At 26.1% G+C, this 16,532-nt stretch overlaps 1 protein-coding gene across 1 annotated transcript; it reads left to right on the plus strand.

The window, feature by feature from the left end:
• The first annotated feature begins 909 nt into the window (after positions 1 to 909).
• On the plus strand, positions 910 to 10,239 carry LOC145836725 (solute carrier family 22 member 13-like). The gene is made up of 12 exons (XM_082944505.1): positions 910 to 921; positions 1,548 to 1,651; positions 1,971 to 2,125; positions 2,800 to 2,924; positions 3,348 to 3,452; positions 4,019 to 4,108; positions 4,179 to 4,264; positions 4,466 to 4,548; positions 5,272 to 5,380; positions 9,386 to 9,504; positions 9,743 to 9,866; positions 10,149 to 10,239. The coding sequence occupies exons 1-12, from the start codon at positions 910 to 912 to the stop codon at positions 10,237 to 10,239; spliced, it is 1,203 nt and encodes a 400-aa protein (XP_082800631.1).
• Positions 10,240 to 16,532: the final 6,293 nt, after the last annotated feature.

A 16,532-nucleotide genomic window follows, 5' to 3' on the forward strand; every position in this document is an offset into this window, starting at 1 on the left:
TGGTAACTTTAGTAATGATACAAAATCTTTTTTTAAATTTTAAGTTAAACCGAAGTTAGATTTGTAAATAAAACTGTTTTCTGTGTTTAAGTTCATTTGAAAATATTCATGTCCAGATGCAATGTCCCATCATTAAATGAAAACAAATCACTTTTAGTCAGCAACAAAACATTTGTGGAAAACAACAAAATTGATGCTTGTAAAAGGTAAAAAAAACTTTTTGTTTAAAATAAGTTTTGAAAACACTGTTATTTACGTAGCATCGAAAAAATTATAATAATTAAAAAATTGGTTTAATATTAAATTTACTTTAATTACTTGCATTAGATTGACCATTGTATATACTTTTTTTGCAACTTTTATAAAGTACTTATGTTATTAAAGAACTAACTTATGCTAATACTTAACGTCAAATACTATAAAGTATATATCAATAGAATCTAAATGTTTAATATTTTAAAAAGTAGATTTTAGGAAATTATAGATTGACAAAAGTGTGAAAGTTATTTATTAAACATTTTAAACGTAAAAATAAATTAACTTATGAAACAAAAAAAAAACTTTATTTTTTATTACTACTTTACAAATTTCTTTTTTGCTACTAAAATCAAATATGTTTTCTTACTTAAGTAGAAAAAAAAAATTAAAACTTACAATCTATATGTTTTGAAGAGTTTTGTTTTATAAATATTTTGAAAATTTAAGTAGACGGCAGTTCTTATAAAAGATTCAACACATAGTCTTATCGATACGAAGCTAGTATTGTAAAAATAAAACTTAATGTTGTGAGTAAATCAGACTACAAACTAACAAAATTTTAAACGATACGAAAACTATAAAAACCTTGTAGTTGTACGTGAAGAAATGTTAAAAAAAACGAAAACAAAATAAATTTTAGATACGATTACGATGAAAAACGATGTAACACAACGAAGTTAAACTGTTTAAACAGTTCTGTACAACTAGTAGACTGTGACAAAGGCTTCATTTATGACGATTCTCTGTTCACTGAAACCATTGTAACACAGGTTTTTTTTCATAACTAAATAGTTAAGAAAAATAAATTGTCTATAAAACTTAAAAAAAAAACGTAAATGAATTAAAACTTTTTTTATGCTCAAAAAACTTTAGGTGTATATCTAATAAATATTGTATAAAAGTACTAAAAATTTAGTGTTGTAAATTTTTGTCAAACTTTAAATGTTTTATATTTTAATATTTGAAACAAACTTGACGAAAAAATATCAGCATATATTAAAAAAAGAACTGCTTGCGTTGACTAACTTTGAGCTAATTTTTTTTAGCTAATACATGAAGTCGAATACATAAATCTCTTATTAGATATTTCGCAAAATACTTAATACTAAATACTTATTTACTTAATCCACCGATAAAACCACACCGAAAGAATTTGAATTTAAAGCTGTACTTAAAATTGTTACATTTCGTTTAAACATAATTACTTAGTTTATTATTTAATGAATAATATTTTTTTTAACTTGCATAAATATCTCTAATTAAACTTAGGTTTATTTTTATTTTTTTAGTATGACTTGGTTTGTGATAGATTTTATCTCAAGTCTCTTTCAACAAGTTCATACGAAGTTGGTTATTTGATTGGATCAATTCTTTTCGGAGCCATTGCTGACAAGTGAAATATTTTTCTTATTACGCTAAATGGAATTTAAGTTTGTATCAGTTTTCGATTTCAAGTATATTTTCATACTTTGATTTGAACTTGAAACTTTAGTAAATAGAAAATCTTTAAACAAATTCTTTAGTACTAACAGCTTTACTAACTAAAAATATTGTTTTTTAAACTGTTTAATAAAAAATATAAATTCAATTAATATTTTTTACTACAAAATCTTAATTTTAACGCAGTTTAATGAACGAAAGAAATGTTATTGTACGAAAAATATTGTTGTATCATCAAGTTACTTTACTTTATTGAACTTTTTTCAACTCAGAATAGGAAGGAAAAACACAGCTATATTGACATTTGTTGGTGGTTGGGCATGCAGTTTTCTCTTGCCTTACAGCAGCACAATTGCAACGTTCATGATAATAAGAACACTGACAGCCATATTCTATATCGGGGTGGCAATCTCCTCTTACACTTGGGGTAAAAAATAATCTCAATAACTTAGAGTAGCCGATTTTAGATTAAGACCTATATGAATGGCTAATTTAATAAACTAAAGTTTGTACGCTGAAATTTCTTAACTCAAAGTTTAGGATACAAAGCATAAAAGTTAAAAATAAAAACAAAAATTGAAAAATTTCTGAAAAAAAGCCGACCATAAACGACTTCAAGTCTTTATAACATAATTTCAATTAGTTTTACACGATTGCCTTAATACAATTTTCCATAAAACTAAAGTAGTTTGTTGCTTAATGATGATAAAAACACTTCGAAATTATTTAAAGTAGGTTTTATACATTTATTGTTTAAATCTTTTATATCACATACTTATGTTTATTTTTCTAAATATTTAACATGCCTTTACGTGTTAGTTGAATAACTATGTCCTGCACATTATGATTTTTTGTTTAGCTTTTTGTCTTAGCACTTTAAAACACACTTAATATTACTTGCATCGGAGGATCGTAAGTCATTAGAAATACTTTAAAGATATTTTCCAACAACAGAAAGTAATGAGAATTAAAAAAAGAAGTTTAACATAAGTTTTTACTATAAAAAAGTAGATTAATAACGTTTTAACAAAAGCTCATCTGAAAATTAAATAAAAAATATATACGTCTCATATAAATTTTATCTCAAATGTTTCAATCTAGTATCGGAGCTTGTACAATCAAAACACAGGATAAAAGTAACAGTGTTTTATATGATCATGCATCCTACTGGATACATTGTAGAAACAGCCATTGCGTACAAGCAAAGAAACTGGAAAGAACTAATGGTAGTTTGTTATACTAAAACTTTAAGTAGTAAAACTTTTAATTTTAGCATAAGAATACGTTTTATATTAACAAATTTTTATCAAGTTTAGCGTTTAGTTTTTACTGCCAATAAATAATTTATTTCTAATATTGTAGTTGAAAAAAAGTAGATAATTGAAAAAAGTAGTTTTATGTTAAGTTGCTTATAGACATTTTAGTTGTTGTGTTTCTAAAATATACTCCAAGTACATATGTGTATTTTAATGATAAAAATTTAGCTAATTACAGTACAAACTACTACTTTTAGTAAATTAGACCGTTTGAATATTGATTTTAAGTTTAAATACTCTCTTATGTATTTTATTAGACTTTTTAAGGAAGAAAAACATAGGTTTTTGTTTTTCTTCACAATTTATGATAATCTTAAAATAAAAATCCTACAGTTTGTTTTGAACTTGCTTGGAGTTCCATTTTTTTTCTTTATTTTAATTCTTCCCGAATCACCAAGATGGTTATTTGCAACAAATCAAAACAAAAAAGGAAAAAAGGTTTGTTTTTAAAAAATGTTAGATTGATATTAAAGTTAAATTTGAAAACTTTTATTGGAGCTAAATAAAAATTGTTTTTACAAATAGAAAACAATTTTATTATTGTACTGAAACCGGTCTTTGTTTCGATATAAATATGACAAAAAAGTTTAAACTTATTTATCAAGTTAAATAGTAATTTCATTATTTATTAACACATATTAACGAAAAAACAATAAACAAAACATTTAGAAAGATTCTATAACACATAATAGTACTTACTTTTAAAATAAGTATTATCAAAATTTAATTTACTCTAGTTACCATAAACTTCACCATAAATTCAATTCTGATATTAAGATTTAATTTGTTTAGTTTTTAAGTAAACATTTTGAGTAATTTTTTTTTTTAATTTCATTGTTTAAATGCTATTTTCCATGACTGTTACATATCTTTTTAGATTTATTTAAGCACTGACGAGGTCTTTGACCGAAACTTTGTTCGTAAAATAACTTCTTGAAAGAAAAAATTCTTATTCTAGTTACAATATAAATATCAATTTGTTGTTATAAAATACACATTTCAAGGTTATTGGTCAGATGGCGCGTTTAAGCAGACAGGTAGTTGATAAAAAACTATTTGAAGATGCAACCGATGAAAATGAAAACTGCATTAAGGTTAGAGAAATTCCGTCAAAGGTTATTGAGGAAAAAATTAAATTGTTTGAAGTATTAGTTATACTTACAGAAAAAGGAAGCACAGAAATATCCATCTTTAATATTGCTAAAACATTCTTCAATAAGAAAAGTGACCTTTAAAGTTATGTTTTGCTGGTATGTGTGTAATTTTTTTAATACTAAATTTGAAGTTATAACAAAAAAGTTTAAATTATGTAAGAACTATTCCAACAATTTCAAATAAAATTAAGCTTTACAAGTTTAAGAAAGTTAACTTGCTACAAAAGCAATACTTTCAGCCAACTTGTTTAATTTTATTTTGCAACATTTTAAAAAATAAACAAAATCTTATCTCAGGACTGCTGCTTGTTTTGTTTATTATGGAGTTTCATTGAATACTGGAGAATTAGATGGAGATTTTTTTCTCAACAATGTCATAAGTTAATAACTTATGTTAATAATTTTTTTAATAAAAACTTTTTTTTTTCGTTGTGTCTATAAGTTTGTGATATTTTATTATCAATTACGGTAAACATTTACTTATTTTTGTAAATAAACAAAGAAAAAAAATAATTTATAAACATAAAAAAACTAGTTCACATATTGTTCAAACTTATAAAGCATGTGTTGCGTGCAGTAAAAAAACTGTCCGTATATTTTTTTATAATTTCGTTTCATTAACCTTATTTTGAATTTATAGACGGAATCGTAGAAACAGCATCTTATTTAGTTGGTGCATTTTTGATAAGCAAAATCGGCTGCAGACGAGTCTTTTCCGGCTGTTTTCTGCTGGCAAGTCTAGGAATCGTCGTTTCAATATTCATAAAAGAGCTAGTCAACGAAAACTCAGGCATTTTGTTTTATAACTTTTAACACTAGAACTACCTGATTGCTAGCCACAAGATTTGCTTGCCTCATTTATAAGTACTTGGCTATCTATTCTTTTAAAAGTTTAGGAATTCTTTCAAATCTACAAATATACAATTTTTTAACTAACAATAATCCTTTAAAATAAAAATGTTTTAGTTTTATTGTAAATATGTTGCACATGAAATAAATATATAGCCTAAGTAAACAAAGCATTAGCTAATCATTAAAGTAAAGTCGTAATATAGCATTAAATAAACCTTTTTTTATTTTCTTAAACATTTTTTAAATTACAGAGTTACAACTAATCGGAACAGCGTTTGCATTTCTCGGAAAGTTTGGAGCTTCATTTACGTTTTCTTTTGTTTATTTGTTGACTTCAGAAGTCTTTCCAACTGTATTAAGGTTAGTGTTCTAGTTTATAGTTTATCAAAATTAATTTGTCTAAGTAAATTTTATCCAAGTTAGCTAAGTTATCTAAATGGTATGCATTGAGTTCGTTTAAATATACGCAAATTACGAACTTTTAGTCCGACTGTATTAGGGCTCCACAACAAAGTAAATGTCCGGACAAAGACTAATGTACTTATTACCAGTAGCAACGCGTGGTATATTTGTTAGTAGGTACAGAAAAGTTACTCATTTAATTAATTGAACAATTACAATTTTAAAAATAACGTAATTTTTTTTACTCCATAAACAAAAACTGAAAACACTTAACTTTTGTAAATATTATAAATGTCTTCAGTCTTTTAATTATTTAAATCAGTATGAAGTAAATAAATATGTATCATAAAATACTTTTACTATAATATTTTTAAAGGTGTTTATAACACTTTAATTTCATATAAACATGTTTATAGCCTAAGCCCATAAGAGAGTCATTAAGTTTTCTACGTACTAATATCTATTATTTTTTCATTTTTTCTAAGCCTTTAAAAAAAGATTTTCTTTTTTTCATTTCAATTTTTTTAGCTCTTATTTTTTATGTAAAGGAATTTATACTTTCTTAACAAAACTCTTATATTTTCTATTTTGTTTGTAAATATAATATTTATTTTCTTGAACTTTAGTAACCTTTTGATTAGTAAATCAGTAAAACCAACAAAATTTATTTAGAAAAATTTTAGGAGGCTTTACTTCTAAAGATAAATTAAACTTTTAAAAAGGCGAAACGATCATTTAGATCTAACTCTTAAACATATGATGACAAAATAAATTTAATAATAATAGTTAGAATACTCAGGAATACTTAATATAGCCATGCTTCATTATGTTTTTTAGTCATATTTCAATATTTTTTTTTTCATTAATAATTACATAGTAGTTCATTAATAAGATTACGATGATAAAGTTATGATTTATAAATAGAAAAAATTGACCATTCAAAAATTATAAAAATTTTAAATTTTAGAAATTTAACTATTTGCTCTCTTTGTAATTATGATGAAATTTACTTGCTTGACTTCTGCATTACATTTATAGCTTATGAGGTGAATTAATACACTGATGAATTCTTATTTAAAACAAAACCCCCGTTTCCTGAGTGTGTCACATCACAATATTGGTTTTTGTTTCTATAAGTTAAACTAAGTTGAAGTTCGATATGCTTTTTGATGTTCTTAAGTGTTTATTCTTTTGCTTAAACATTAACATTTTTTTCTTTTCTTTTCGATTTACCTCTTTATTCAATTTAATTGAAAATTTCTTAATATAAATATTATTAATAATGTTTACAGTTATTTAGTATTTTTGGTTTTTTTTTTAAACTATTTTGAGTGTACATTACATAAACTTGTTCTGTTATAGGGTATTTTCAAAAAAGCATTCTAAACTTATGCTCAAATTCATGTGGGAGTTTTAAGTTTAACAGAAAATGCGCTCGATTTTTGAGCAGAATGGTCATTCTGTATTTTCAAGTCTTATATGAAGAAACTTCAAACACAAAGCTAAAGTGTTAAAACAGCTTTTTTCTTAATTTTTTCTTTCCTATAAAACAACTGCTCCAATGCGCCACCCAACGCGTCATAATATTTTATATTTTATTCATATATAAAAAACTTGAAAACCAAAACTGAAACGTATTTATTTTGATTTTTAGGTTGAGCAACTGCTCCAATGCGCCATCCAACGCGTCGCCCTGCTTGTTGCTAAATGTTTTGTTTTTATTCAAGTTTGGTTGTTTTATATACAAATAACCTGCTCGCTGGTTGTTTGTTTAAGTTTTAGTTTTTTGATTAATTCTATTTAATACAATTTTAGACTTAACTTACAAAACGTTAATTATTAATTTACTTTAAAAATTTTAATTTTTAGCATTTTTCCATGCAGGTTACACATAAAAAAAGAAATGAACTAAAAACAAAAGAAAAACAAAAGTCCGTAGCTGACTTTGATCAATTAAGTATACTACAGGATAATGATTAAACTATTACTATAAATTTAAATTATTTTCTACACTTTAAATGCTTATAAACTTTCTAAATGCGCATAAAGTGAATCTAACTTGATAAATAAACAGTTGTGTAGTTTTTTTTTCACAAAATGAAGCTTTGTAATTCTTTCGCAAATTATTATTATTATATTGTTTATTGTGCAATGTTGGACTCAGGCATTAAAACCTGAGCCAGTTAAACAGGACACACAAAAAGAGAAAAAGAAAATAAACTTATATTCAAAACTTTAAGATAAATTATATATATATATATATATATATATATATATATATATATATATATATATATATACAAACATAGTTTAAATGAAAACACAAAGTTAAACACAATATGATAAACAAATGAACTAAATTGAAAATTCAATTCAAAAAATTCAAACTTATTTATTACTTAGTACACACAGTAAAGAAGTTTGTCTAAAATCATGGCTTATAAAACAAAATTCATAACTACAAAATATATAAGTAAACTAATAGTTTGTAGGGGGGAGGCGTAGGGAAACGAATATTTTTTCTTTTGTTTACAGTGGAAAATTAGTGAATTTTACTGGTTCTTATCGTATTTAAATCAAATCTTTTTAGCTTTAAACGAAATTGTTCTACCCTCTCACAAGATACTATATCCTGAGGTAGTCTGTTCCACATAGCTTTTGCTCTGTGAAAAAATGCGCCTTGCCACTGACTGTTTTGAAAATCATGTTTACATTTTATTTTCAAGTTATTTCCTCTTAGTTGATATTTATTTTGGGAAAAATTAAAATACTGATTAAAAAAGCTTTTATATTTGCCATTGATAATTTTGTAAAGAGTTAATAAATCAAATTCCCATCTTCTATATTCCAGTGATTTCAAGCCAAATTTAATTATTCTATCATTCAATGACGTGTAAGATATGTTGCAACGACTACAAATATGACGGGTAAAACTCCTTTGCACAGATTAAATTTTGTTAATATCCTTTTTTAAATGGGGTGACCAAATTTGGGTACTAAACTTAAGTTTAGGGCGAACGTATGTTTTAAATAGTTTTGTCAGAATTGAAGCAGAATTAGTTTTAAAACTTTTTAATATTTGATAACATGTAGTTTTTGCAATCTTATATAAATAGTTGATATGTTCATTCCATTTCAAATCTTTGTAAATATAAATTCCTAAATCTTTAAAAACTTTAATTTCTGGTAGCTTGATGTTATTGATTAAGAGGTCAGTTGGAGAAGATTCTTTTTTGTTAATGGTTAGAATTTTACATTTGCTAGGATTTAAGTTTAGTTTTCTTGTTTTTAACCATATGTAAATATTATCTAAAGATAGTTGTAATGAAGTATTTGACTGACTAAAGATTTTGGCATCATCTGCAAATAAGCTTAACTCACTTTTAATATCAATGTTTGAACAAATATCATTAATATAAATTAAAAAGAGAAGGGGACCAACTACACCACCTTGTGGTACTCCACTGTAGATTGTTAAAGAGTCAGAAAGCGTATTATTGATGAGTACTCTTTGTGATCTATTATTTAAAAAGTTATAAAACCAATCAATTAAGCTTTCATGTAGCCCATACTGATTTAAAAATTTTAATAATCTTTTGTGTGATACTGAATCAAAGGCTTTTTGAATATCCGTATAAACTACTTTAGTAAATTAATTTTTGAGATAAGGAACTAACCAAGAATGTAAGCATGTTAACAGTTGAATGGTTGATGAGCGGTTTGGAACAAAACCAAACTGTTTGTTAGTTAATAATTTGTTATCAAAGAGGTAATTGAGAATTTTTACAGATACAATATGTTCATAAATTCTTGAAAAGCCACATAAAAGCATAAAAATTAAACATAGTAATATCAAAAACTATTTTTATAAATTAGTTTGTTTAACTTTCACATTGAATTAAAAACTATCAGATTTAAATATTATAAAAATAGCGGTATTAATGATACTATTTAATATTTAAGGAGTAACAGCATGGGTATGGGAAGTTTAGCTGCAAGAATCGGAAGTATATCTGCACCTTTCGTGATTTCAATACAAAAAACAATAAGTTGGCTTCCTAGCGCAATATTCACTTCTGTTGGTAAGTTAAGTTGCAGCTAAACTTATATTTGTTTAAATAAATACTTATATCTTTAAAAATTAAAATTTTGTTGTATATTGCAGTGTTGTTTAGATTATTTCTCTATTTTTATGAACTTATAAGTCAAAAATAATAAAAAGTTACAGCTACCATAAACAACCAAGTTAAGAAAGTCTAAGGAAGTTTTAAAAAAGAAGTTTAGCTTGGTATTTGAAACTGTTTTTATCAAATATTTTAGGGTTTATTGCAATAGTTGTGTCACTATCGTTGCCTGAAACTCGAGAAATCGACAGCATTGAAACTATCGAAGAAGCTGAAGAATTTTACAAAAACAACAAAACAAACAGAAATAATTGTGAACTGTAAGTTTTTATTTATAGAATATATCTAAAACATTTAGTTATTTGACAGATAAAGAATTAAATAATGATGAATTTTTATAAAACGAACATTTGCTTACACGTTAATCTTTATAGACGTCTAATCGATTGTTTTTATTATCATTTTAATTAAAACTTTAAATAGGTTTATTAAAGGTTTAAAATAGATAAATAAAGTCAATATTTTACAGATTTTTAACCTCAATTTAGCTTTCAGCATTTTAGTCTTTGATAAAATATTTGAAAACACACTGTATTTAACAGACGTAAAGAGAAAGAAGAAAGCTTATTTTCAATTGGGGATAAAGTAAAAAATATTATTTCAAGAAAATGTGATACTAGTGTTGTAGCATAACAACTAGTATTCTTAGTGTAGCAAAATCTTGCCTAAAAATCTTTTTTTTTCTAAAGCAAGCTTATTTAGCTTATTACTTTTAGTGTCTAAAGTAATAAGTTTGACTAGGTTTTTGATTTTTTTTAGGATTTAATTTTTGTTTATAATAAAATCTGTTTAATTCAGTTGATAAAGTTCTTTAAAAGTTGAGAACAAAAAATATAAATAATTAAAAACATTTTATACGGCAATAACAAGATTAAGAAACAAAATTCTAACTACAAAAACTATTAAACTACAAAAACTGTTATTTTATAAAATTATACACCGATTACGTTTGTGTTTCTATATCTCGCTGTTTTCTATTTATTTAATTTTGTTATTAAATTATAAAAGTGTCATACATAAATTTAAAACTTATTTGTTTTCGCAAACCACTCTACAAACATTGTCATTTCCTGGATCAAAATTTTTGACAAATTCGTCTGAACCAGCAATAGAAAGTATCAATACGAAAAATAATGAAAGGTAGTTTTTGAGATTCATAGTTTACTAAAACTGTAACTTCCGATTTTAAATTTAAAATTGATATTTTTAGATAAGTACTTGCTAGAAAGCAAAAGTATTAGTTTAATAAAAACTTAATCTCGAAAATAATTTATAAAAATTTAAAAAAACTCTTGTTATTTTTTAAGTTAAGCTGTTTTTCATTGGTTATTTGATTTTTTTACAAAATTACAAATTTAATTTAAATGTTTTACATGTAGCAAATGCACATGCCCGTGTATAAAATGAAACATATTTAACGCTTCAAAAAAAAAAAAATAAATGCTTCATCTTCTTTTCTGACAATTAAAAACAAAATAAGTTGCTACTTGGTTGCAACAGGTTACTAATGAACAGTTCGACTGATGCAACGAAACGAAATTTAGTCCACCGATAGGGGTTTTTTAATTATTTTTACTGAAGCGTAATGGGCGAGCCTATTCAGTCTTACGACACTATTGTCTGCATTTATAAAAACATTCGTGAATTCATGCATGCCTTTGATTTTAATACTATTACGTGTTAAGTATAGTAACACACTTCTAACGCTAACTTTTTTATTGTTTTTGTTTTGTTGTGTGTTTTATACCATATAAATTTTATTAAGTTTAAAGTTTGACTTTTTTTTTCAAAAGTAAAGCAAAGACAAACTTAAAAAAACATATTACCACAGAATGTAGTGTCTTGTGAGAAAGTGGAACATTTTCGATTAAAACTAAAAAGATTTAATTTAAATAGTATAAGTATAATAATAGTTCAGTAACTTTTCACAAAAATTTAACAGAAAAACATAATTATCTCCTCTAAATTAGTTAACGATTTATTTATCTTTCTATTTGTAGTACTAATTATTTTTTTTCCCTACGCCTCCCCCCTTACAGAATATTAATTCAATATTATTGTTTTCGTACAACTAATTTTGTAAGTCTTGAGTTATCGATTGCAATATCAATCAAATAAGTTCAAACTTTTTAATGAGTTTTTTATAACTTTAACTATGTTTGATGTTTTGTTTAGGTTTCTTTTTTTTTGAATATAGTTTTTTTGTTTTAATTTTTCTCATTGTGTGTCTCGTTTAGTGGCTAAGGTTTTGATGCCTGAGTCCAACGTTGCACAATAAACAGTATAATAATAATATCAAAAATGTCAAATAAACTTACTTATTTATTCATATACTTTAACTTTAATACTTTTAAAAAACAAAAAACATTTTCATTCAAAATATTATAAATGTAATTTATTACAAATTATAAAAAGGTATTTAATAATAATTTTAATTTTCCATGAACTAGTTTTTTTATTATTCCTATACTTAATTTTTTTTAAGTTTTTATTTTGGGTGGTTTTCCAATATTTGATCGTTTTCTTGAGTTAAAACAGGTACATTACAAAATAAAATTACCTAAACTCGGTAAGATTAAAGTTTAGGAAATGCTTGAAAAGATATAAGATACATTTTCCCCGTGAATTAAAGTTGATAAATGTAAACAAAAACATCAGTCTAGTGTAATTACTGGCGTCTATTTCTATTTAAACATTAAACGAAAACCTTTAATACTCTAACTGAGATTTTAAGAAGTGGAAATAGTATAAGTACTGAAATAAGTTCAATACAGAAAAGTTCTCTGTAATTGCTTTTTTGCTATTGTAAAACAATCAGTAACACAGCAGAAAACGATGCAAGTCTTAAATTAAGTTAGCAGTTTTATTTTCTAAAGATACATCGAGACGATAAAAAAATATATTTTAGCAAAAACAAGACTGATAAATCAGCAGGTGATTTTTAAGTATGCAGAATATGATTTGGCATATTTTTGTTACTAAAAGTTTTGACAAATTTAGCGTGCTATTATTAATTATGTTAGAACTTGCAAACTTAAAACATTCAAATTTAGATGAACTGATTTGTATAAGTTTTTTTTAAGTTTTGTTACAATTCAAAACTATAATGGCTTCTTTATCTTGACGCTGTTTTACAAAATTCTGTTTTGTAAAGATCATACAGCAAAAAATTTAAAAAATAATGCGAGTAAAGTTTAGCATTTCAACAGTTGTATAGCTTATATTTTATCATAGTTAAACTTAACAAGCGTATTGTGTTAACGGTCTTAGAACATTTAAAAAAATTGCAGTTTTTCTAGTTGTAAACAATTTAAAGTAAAATAAATTTATGTATAGAACATGTAACAAGCACCAAATGATTAATTTACTTTGAAAATTTATTTTCTATAAACTATATTTTAATTATACCTCGTGATAATTTAAATGGTAAACATTTTTGTAAGAAGTTAATTTAAAATCAGTTAGTTAAGAAGATTGTTAAAAACTTTAATATAAACTTTTATCTTAATGATTTAGAAATGTCCTGTAGCCTTTAAAGATGTTAAATACAAAGAAACAAAACAAATGTTTAAAAGCTATAATATGCGTAAAAATCATATGTTAATCATTTGCGCACTGTTGATTTTTGTTTCTAATTAATGGTTTAACATACGGTGCTTTCATGAACTTTATCAATATAAAGTTATTTGCTGTTTTTAATGTTACAGAATAAGTACTAATACTTTTGTTAGAGTTCCAAAAACAAAATTATTTACTGTTTTTAATGTTACAGAATAATTACTACTACTTTAATTGGAATTAGAAAATAAATTTTAAACAAATCTTTTACAGTATAAAAAAGAAAATGAGTTCATTTTACTCAAAAAATTGTATGAGGGTAGCAAAAAATGTTCAGTGCAATTTACTTTGCTCGTTTCACACGTACTGATGGGTATGCAGGGATAAAAAATCCAGAAAAACAGAAACGTTAGAAAATCATCATTCTTTTATTTGCCTCTCGCACACGAAAGACTTCTTCCTGTAGCAACCCGACCACTGGATGGGGCTCTGGCCCCTGTTCATTTGCTCGGCGTTGTAGTAGAAGCAGTAGGGCCGCCAGTAGAAAGGCTTGCCGTACGATCTGAAGTTGAACAAGCCGCCCTTGCTGCCGTCCTGGTCGGCGCCGTTCCACTCGTTCGAGTCGTCGTTCCTGATCCAGAAGTGGTCGAAGGTCTGCTGCAGCGGAGAGATGATGTCTCTGCGGGGAAAATAAATATAACAAATTTGTTTGAAAATGTTTAATCAAAATGAAGTTTTTGTTAGATTTTAGTATTTTTCCTTCAAAGTCTTGTAACTTAATGAGACAGATTTATCGTTTAAACTAGATTTCTTTTTCGGTAAAGTTTAAACAACATACAATGTAAGTGTTTATACAACATTAAATGGTCAATAAAAGCAAAGAAATCTTTCAGTTACACCGTCACATAAACAGGTGTAAACTTTCTGTTTGCTTTATGGTTATTTTTTGGTTCTTCTTTTTCAGTATAAATGTGGGAAGAAACAATTAACCTACTAAAATTGAAAAAAAAACATTAATTTTCTATAAAATTAATGATTTACTGAATCAAAATCCGAACGTATCTAACTTTTATAAAACATCTGGATCCGACCGGATCTTGTTTTTAAAAATGGATCAAAATCTTATAGTTCAAACAGATTACAACTCATTTTTTCTGTAAAAACAACACCTAATAAACCCTTAAACAAATATTAAAGGACAAATAAATCCAACAATCAAAAAGTATTAAAACCATTATATAAATACTTAATATTTTAGAAATAAAACTAGTCAAAACAAAGCAACATAAACTCACATGACGTTTTGTTCCGACCAATGCGTGTAGTTTCTCCGTTCGTACTCCCGCCAGTACGGGTTCTCATAGTAACTGACCACCTTGTTCTCGTCGTACCTCTTCAGCGTGGCTTGAACGAACAAGGACTGGAAGGTGGCCAGGCCCCACCCCAACCCGAGACCCCAGCAAAATTTGCGGGCGTCGGTGTACGAGGTGTGGGTGTTGTGGTACCTGTACAGGTACTCCGTCGTCAGCGGGTAGTCCTTCCGCAGGCCCATGTCCCTTCTTAGTGGTTGGCGGTCCTTGGACACCGTGAACTTCCAGCGGTACTCTGATAAAAAGTAAACTGACAAAAAAATTTAATTTTGTTTTTTTTACTGCAAACTTTGTGTTAAAAAATATTTAACGAAATTTTTAAAACTCACAAATTGCAACAACTAAATTATTTTTCACATTTCTGTTTTACAGATTTTTCAGTTGCCAACTTTATAGACATTAAAATCTTCCAGCTTACTTCCAGCAACTGTATTTACGTTTAACACACAAACGTGTACGCAACCAACCGTAACAGCTGTCCCACCTCCCGTAGCGACTTCCGTCGACGGTCTGCACGCACCACGGCCAGTAGTAGTTGCGCAGGGTGTCGGCGCTTTTAACGCTTCCGCTGTACCAGTTCCTGGTGCAAGTCAGGTTGTTGGCGGCTTGCCACTTGTCTTTATAATGCGAGTACAGCGTGAAGTTGCACTCTCGCATGTTGCCCCCTTTAACCACCAGGTCGTACACTCGGTCTGTTCAAAATGGTGAGTGAAGTTAAAGCGGTGCATGAATATTCGTACAAAATTCATCGTATATGTTTTAATACTACAGTCATCGTATTTGATTTATTTTTATTATTTGAGCAAAAAATTATGATAGAGTGCTAAAACCTATTGCACGGCTGACATGCAAGCTAGTTAATAGATATACATTGCTTTAATTGAAATAAAATAGAATATCTCCACCAATTTTTTTAAGATGAACTTACTAATGATTTTTTAATTATTACTACTAACTACTTATTATTATTATTTATTACTTTGCTAGCATACAAGTAAAAAAAAGAAAATGATTTGTAATGTATTGGTACCAATTTAACTTAAAAATTAAAAAAATAAAATTTCTATTGTTTTGCTTATAAATTAATTTTTAATTTTAAAAGTCTTTATTAACTTTAATAGTCTTTATTAGTTTTAGTTTGAAATAAAATAAATCATACAATTCTAAAACAATTCTAAAAAAGTAAGTAAAATTTTTAATACGACTAACTTATTGGTTTTTCAGCTGATGTAGCAGCAAAAGCCTGCAAAAATATAAGTTTTGTTTGCGACGGTTAAAATCATTGTAAATAATATGACCAAAAAGGTACATCGTTTTTATCAGTGTTATTTAAATGTTATTCAAGAGTTTAACATTTTTATCTAAAATTATTTGATTATATTACGTTTACTAATTAAGCATAAAATCTTTAACTGTTCTTAAAAGTATTATGATTATCAAGCTTAGTGTTAAAATTTATCCCGTATAAACTAACAATTTAACAAAAACATTTAAATACACAGTGTTCAAAGTAAGAAACTAACTAACCGCAAAGAAGAATAAGCAAAGTAGTCGCATTGCAATGATGAAGTTATTTTTTGTATTTCGAATAAGTTCGCTTTTATATATGTTCCTAGATAATACCTTTGTTTGTGTTTGAACAAAATAGTTAGCACTGAAATGAAAGAACACTAACAGTGTCAAGATACAAAAATGTGCTATTTTTTAGCAATTTAAGTACTTTGTATAGGGCTTTGTTTATAACTAAAATTAAACAAAAAAAAAAAAACAATGCAAACATATGATTCGCACAACTTTTTCATAACTTCTCTCATTATTTAATTTTTGTTACATAAAATAAGTTTTTGCTAATTACTAAAAAAAATTTTGTACAAACAACGATTGTTAAATATAATGTTTGTAGTAATTGCTAATATAGTAATTGAACTAAAATTTTTACTGCTGAAAGCTAATTAAGTATAAAACAATTATTCAAGTTTTAACTACAAAATACATTTA

The sequence above is a fragment of the Thalia democratica genome, chromosome 5, assembly GCF_965202585.1.
Source record: "Thalia democratica chromosome 5, ktThaDemo2.hap1.1, whole genome shotgun sequence".
Classification (NCBI taxonomy): domain Eukaryota; kingdom Metazoa; phylum Chordata; class Thaliacea; order Salpida; family Salpidae; genus Thalia; species Thalia democratica.

Bases quoted from the DNA above. Each gene is read 5' to 3' on its own strand.
- LOC145836725 (XM_082944505.1), top strand. The intron at 3,453-4,018 runs GTTTGTTTTTAA...ACACATTTCAAG, and splicing joins AAAACAAAAAAGGAAAAAAG to GTTATTGGTCAGATGGCGCG. The intron at 5,381-9,385 runs GTTAGTGTTCTA...TTAATATTTAAG, and splicing joins GTCTTTCCAACTGTATTAAG to GAGTAACAGCATGGGTATGG.